The sequence below is a fragment of the Paramacrobiotus metropolitanus genome, unplaced genomic scaffold (genome assembly GCF_019649055.1).
Source record: "Paramacrobiotus metropolitanus isolate TYO unplaced genomic scaffold, Prichtersi_v1.0 Parri_scaffold0000060, whole genome shotgun sequence".
In the NCBI taxonomy this organism is placed as follows: domain Eukaryota; kingdom Metazoa; phylum Tardigrada; class Eutardigrada; order Parachela; family Macrobiotidae; genus Paramacrobiotus; species Paramacrobiotus metropolitanus.
In genome coordinates this window covers 484,972-491,158 of record NW_026570280.1, presented here as the reverse complement: position 1 = coordinate 491,158, position 6,187 = coordinate 484,972, and the positions used below count along the sequence as shown (strand labels likewise).

The 6,187-nt window shown below is 42.3% G+C and overlaps 1 protein-coding gene across 1 annotated transcript; it reads right to left on the bottom strand.

Moving 5' to 3' along the window:
* Positions 1-421: 421 nt before the first annotated feature.
* On the bottom strand, positions 422-5,421 carry LOC129593224 (zinc transporter ZIP6-like). The gene is given in 9 exon segments (XM_055489440.1): positions 422-571; positions 702-889; positions 1,539-1,701; positions 1,873-2,031; positions 2,033-2,272; positions 4,188-4,357; positions 4,516-4,821; positions 4,914-5,099; positions 5,278-5,421. Coding segments are annotated over 9 exon segments (1,674 nt in total). The 5' UTR covers positions 5,417-5,421; the 3' UTR covers positions 422-448.
* Between the last annotated feature and the right edge of the window lie 766 nt (positions 5,422-6,187).

Genomic DNA, 6,187 nt, shown 5'->3' with positions numbered 1-6,187 from the left:
CGCGTTTTTCGGCATCCATGAACAATTTGGCAACCTCTGGTGGTTTAACAGTAATGTCATTATGGATACGGAGAAATCCGAACGAAGCCCACGAAACGCTGGCAGCATGGAATTGAAAATCGGACAGACGAAAGCGAATACTGGCTGACGTGCTCGTTTGCAGAATAGGCTGTTACGTAATGTCTGCGGTCCCGTTTGAGCGGTTGATGTAGCGGCACCGAGGGCGACCGGATACCGTTGACGCATTTAACATTATTAATTTTTATCGTCAATTAACACTTTGATTGACAGTTCATTCATGCAAAAACACTGATTGATGCTTGATCTTCTCATAGTCAGTACCGGCAGTTTGACAACGACACAACACAAAATTGCGAATTCAAATCTAGAAAAACGGCTGAAGATTCAAGGCTGAGGGCTTCTCTCGGTTCGCCATTTCCCGCCAAAATCATATTTGTATGGATTCTTCGTAAAGGGCCATAACTGTCATAATTCCCGCGCCAACAATTAATCCAAGATTTTGCGCTACCAGTATTGGAATATTGCTGGCACCGTGTTTGAGCTCCGGAAGCTAAAAATATATACATTATAGCGCCCGCACAAAGACTGTCACCAAAGAAAATTCGGATTCATCTGCATATTGCATCATTTGCAAGCTCTTACAACATAACAGAAATTTTGTGTTGCATGTTGCTCTGTACCATATCGGCCAATGCGACATAGAGGAACATTCCGGCAGCGATAACGAAAATCCACTGTCTGGCCGAATCGTATGATGCTACTGGAATTCCAATATAGAACCCAATTAAACAAGTTACGGCAGAGACCAAATTTAGCACTAAAGCCAGTTTGAAGGACATTCCGGTATTGAGCAAGATCGCGAAATCACCTGAAAAAAGTTGTCAGCACCAGACGATAAGGAGAGATCATCTGGGTAAGCAAATAAAGGTTGTTATCACAATAATATTATGTTCATCTTTTATGCAACGCAGCAAGACTTTAACAGATGTAGTACGTAAACTCGCGTTTCCAGTTAGTATTACAGCTTGAATGGCTGTTGCATATTAGTAAATATGTCATGCTGTAGCTGTACTGATACTCGTATATTGCTTGAAATTGCTTAGCACTACGTTACACGAGGTAGTAGGTAGTACACTCGTATGTAGGCTAATGTACTCTGTAGCCCAAAGTTTGTTGAAAAACTTTTACTTTTTAGATTAAGCAGCTGTTCGGAACGCAAACAACTTTCGGCTTCGTTACGGGAGTTTTGAAATAAAGATTTGGTGGCACTTCCGGCGATTTGAAGGTTCGTTCAGCTGATTAATCAATCTTTTTTATTAAGACAGCTGGTGACCATTTCTTTTGAAAGCTGAATAAACGGACGGGGACAAATTTGAACAGAAGAGGTTCAGTTTGAACGTAGCAGAATTTTTTTGGGCATCCGAGTTTTTGGTCTTGATTATTTACAGCAGCAAGGATGTACAAAAGGAATAATCGCAACTACAAATTGCACTGCAAAAAGACTGCGCTCTATCTACCTAGTTCATGAGGAACCTCGTGGCAGAAAATGGCGATGGAAGTGGAGATTCCTGAACGGACATCCAAGGAGAACGCAGCGGCAATGGTCAGGCCATCGCCGAAATTATGAATGCAGTCTCCCAATAAAATCATCCATGCCAAGGGAGTGATCCCTAAAATATCCTGTCCCCGAAGTTACGAACATATGTAACCCGCTAGGCTGTGCCCTTACAACGGGAATTTGATATCGCTCGACATACCTTCCGTGTACTGCTCTTGTCATCGCTCGAAGTGTCGCGTTTTGAGTGCACATAATATTGTATTGAATTTTAAAAAAAAATGGGAAGTACGTACCCATAAATCTGTGCTGGTTATGGGTATGCTCCCTGTGCTGTTCGGTTGTACGTGTGCCTGGTTCTCCGTTAGAAGATTGCGATGATTGCAGTTCCGTTTGCGCGGCAGAATTTTCGCTGGGCTTCTTGTTAGTCTTTGCAAAAGTACTTGGATCCGGTACGTGCGAATGGTCATGCTGCAGTTCCTTCCCATTAGCCACTGTTGGATCTTGTGCGCCTGACGTTCTGTGACCTCTTCTGCGGCTGATGAAATAATGCAGCGACATTTCCCAAAGGAAAAAGACGTAGATGGCTCCAAGACAGGCAACACCTCTCCATACGGATATACTACTGTCGGAGACATCATCATCGGACTTTACATGACTGGATGCGGATCCGTGGTCCTGTCGGTTGCGTAAAGCCTACAAAACCATGTTGCGTAAAGCCTACAAAACCGTTCCCGACCATCCCTGTCAAATGGCAGGGTGGCGGACTTAATTCCTGTAGCAACCCACAACGCAGAAACCTCGTAGTTAGTGATTTTATTCCAGAGTAGGGATGTTGTAGGCCCTTTTAAAAATTTTGCCATCAGATGCAGTATGGCTGGGGCACGCAGCAAGTGGCCGAATATCACCAAAATGGCACCTTTGGGGTTCGCGGAGGTCTTGGCTGTACATACGGCCACCCCAGCAACCGATAATTCACATATAATTTATCTAAGCCAGCCCTGTGGCAGACATTGCAAAAGTATTTCATGGTCTGCAAAATAGCTGGACAGTGGACAAAGATGGTCATTTAAAAATTTCCTGCCACGTTTGACAGGGATGGGCACGGTGCCACTTTAACAATAAATTTTACAAATTCTACATAAAATCATAGAAACATAATAAAAAACCAAACATGGAATCAGAAAATCGAGAAAAAGAGTAGTATAAGCCTTAGCGTTTCGATGGTCATCCAAATGACCAGTGGTCAGAAAACAAAAAAACCTTTTAAAAATTCACTTTTTTGGGTGGTAAAACTTGTGCAACTATATATGAATAAAGTGTAAACTATAAAAACTAACGCGAATTACTGAGAAATAAGAAATTTTTTGCGTTTTGGCATTGAAATTTTATAGACTGTTCCTAATTTGCATACAGAAAGCGAATGAAATGCGCGCTTTGCCTAGCCCGGTATATGACGGAAAGGTAGTTACACAGCTATTTGAAATTACACTTAGTTACTGCATGCTGCCTGCGTATCAGTTTTGTGGAGTTGCCGAGCTATAGCGGAAGGAAGCGGAAATGACCATGCGGAAATGAATTATCCAGTGCCAACGTGCTGTACTCCATTCACTGTTAGTAGTGCTGTGCGAATTTTCGCTCTGGTTTTCGGCTCAAAGAATGCTTGTAAAATGCGTAGAATGTTACTGATGTGCCCTTTACTCACTTAAAACTTAAAAGTCCATCAAAACTCAGCTTAGTCAGCGCCAAAAGTAAGCGGCAACAACGTACAAAGAGAAGCACAAGTTCTCAATACGCAAGCAAACACGGGTTTAAGCGACACACCGCAAATTCACTGAAAAGGATGCATTTTGTTGCTCTTTTTTCTGACTTAATATCATTCTAAACGGTTCTCCATGTAAACAAAGTAGACACCGTACCTTTTCTAACAATTAGCCGCCAAAAAATGTATGTTTTCACAATTTTCTGCGTTACTGACCACTGGTCATCTCGATGACCGCATTAGCGTCTAAGAAATGTAGGGTTTTCAGAACGGTTTGTTTAAGTGGTCGTGGTCCTCAGTGCCATCTTCCAATAATTTTCTGCAAATTTCGGCGTGTGACCTGCCAAATGGCAGGATGCCCATCCCTGTCAGTTTGGCAGGCTATCGCCCTGCTTGACCTATGGTCACGAAAATTCCCAAAAAATTAATTTTTCTTAATTGAATTATTTTACTATGAACTGCAAATTTTCAATTTGATATTCGCACTCCTTTGGGTACCTGACTTTGGTAGGTTAAAGGTACTCATATGTACAAAGTTACCGCGCATTTCTAGATCGTTGTCGGCAAATCGTAGCGCACAGCAACCAAACAACGCAAAATTGTTTGGTTGCTGTGCGCTAAGATTTGCCGACAACAGCAATCACATTCATACGTCCTTTATGGAACGGTTAACAAGCGCAGCAGAACTATTTCTACTTATTATTAACTTATTAACGCCGCCTTGGCTTGTGATTTCGGGCACTTTAATTTTCTTCGAGATTTAATACCGTAAATGTTAATATTTAATATTTAAGATTTTAAACCTGGAAAGATTCTGCTTGGCTTTAAAAAAGGTAAAATTGTGTTTACCTGTGGCAACAAGTGCAGCACCGCGTCCCCGCACAAAGTGCCGGCTCCTAAAGCAATGAAGCCTTGAATAGCGTAATAATAAATCTGTCTCTTCAGCAACGGGATGAGACAAATGCCCGCAACCGACAGCAGGCTGACGATCACAACGGCAGCGGTGCCATATCCATACTCTGCAAAAAGGTTGTTTTCCAAATAATTACTGATACTTACCATGGTTATCAACTTATCATCCGGTTTTGATACATTCGTAAACTTATAATAAGAACTTCGAGCGAAAGTATTACAATGATTGTGCCGCGGACGCGTTTTAGAGGGATTCTCTACTTACTTTCTGCATCTGTTATTCTGGAAATTTCGTTTTCCGTAGTATTTAGCTCCGTAGCCATTTGGCACACTCCAGAATATGTCTGCTGTATGAGAGCGGGACAAAGACGTTGGAATTCGGATTTCGTAAGAGTCGACTGTTTAATTGTGAAAATGTCTAGCAGCTCATCCAGCGCCCAACAGGATCCGTTAGCAGATTTTTGCAATGGCCTGTTTTGCCTCGTGGAACGGCTTTTTCTATCATTCTCTTTAGCCTGCTTCCAGTTTGTGACGTTACCGATTTCCAAGTGTTGCATTATATCCGCTAATTCTAAACAATTAGGAATGTGTGGACGTACAGTTGTTGCACTTAAATCCACTTCCTTGGTAATGCAGCTACTATACGTAAAAGGGAGCACCAACTTTCAATAGACAACCGGCTCCCGAAATCAACGTCGAACAGCGATTGCGCGAACGCCTCCGGTCCCGAATCCACTACTGTAGTTTGCCGTGGTGATGCTTGTTTTGTATCTTTGAGAATACGGCTCCCCGTTTGGGAAGTAGAAATGGGAGTGTCACTTGAGATCTCTTGTGGAAGTCTTGGTGCACCTTTTAAAAACAAGTACTGTTACATACGTGGGATGTTTGTCTTTCGGAAGTTCTTTGTACAGATAACAATAATACGTAAATGTTTGCGCGTACAATCGCAAACCAAGTAATTTAGATTTTTAGCGGAGTAAATGCCGCATTAAACTCGGCTGTTGATAATGCCGTGAATAAGTTATACCTGCGTGCCCGAGCGATTTCGCGAGATCCGCATGGATATCGTTTCCTGTCACTAGACAGTTTGCGGAACTATATAACTGAACAAAACAGCAGCATATCACAACGGGAATATTATACTTGTAGCTGTTTATGAAAAACATTTTATGTATGGACACTCATGTTTATAAACGCCAGCCAGAATGAATAGTGCTAACGAGAATGTTGAGTAACTTACGTGCAGATTAAAAAAAAGGCGTGCACCGTGTGGACTGCAACTCAGCAGAAACTGCAACACCACCTAACAAGTGGAAACAATAAAACGAAGCTTTCTGTGAATAACTCATGGCTGGGCAAGTGTGTTTTTAAGTGGGCTCAGCCGGCAAAAACCTATTTATGATATTGACATCCACAGAATGCAAACTCATCCACTTGAAGTTCTCCGCTTTGCGTGGCCGGTGATACATCGGTCCTGAATTTATATGTTATATTTTTGATAATCTGAAAACCATGGTCAGTTTTAATACAGTTGCGTTTGTTTTCTTGTTCAAACGCAGAACTCAAAATCAAAATCGGTTGCAAGTGGTATACAGGGGGCAAAACCAGGCATTTTCCACCGTTCCGCTGTACCTGCTGCCGTCATCCGACTGGTGTTTGACGTTGTGGCTGAACATGGCGCTTACATACCGCGCCAGATTTAACCATATGTAGTGTCGTAACGTCACACTCCAGGCGGGTGACGGCAGCAGTACAGTACAGGGGAACAGTGGAAGATGCCTGGTTTTGTCCCTTATATGTACCAGTGCTACCGACTGTACATGTACCGTACATTAAATGTCAGTATACAGTGTACACACGTTAGAGGATCTCTTGTACTCTGTACGCAAAAGGACATAGGTGCTTGCAATTGCGGCATAATTTGTTGAATATGGAAT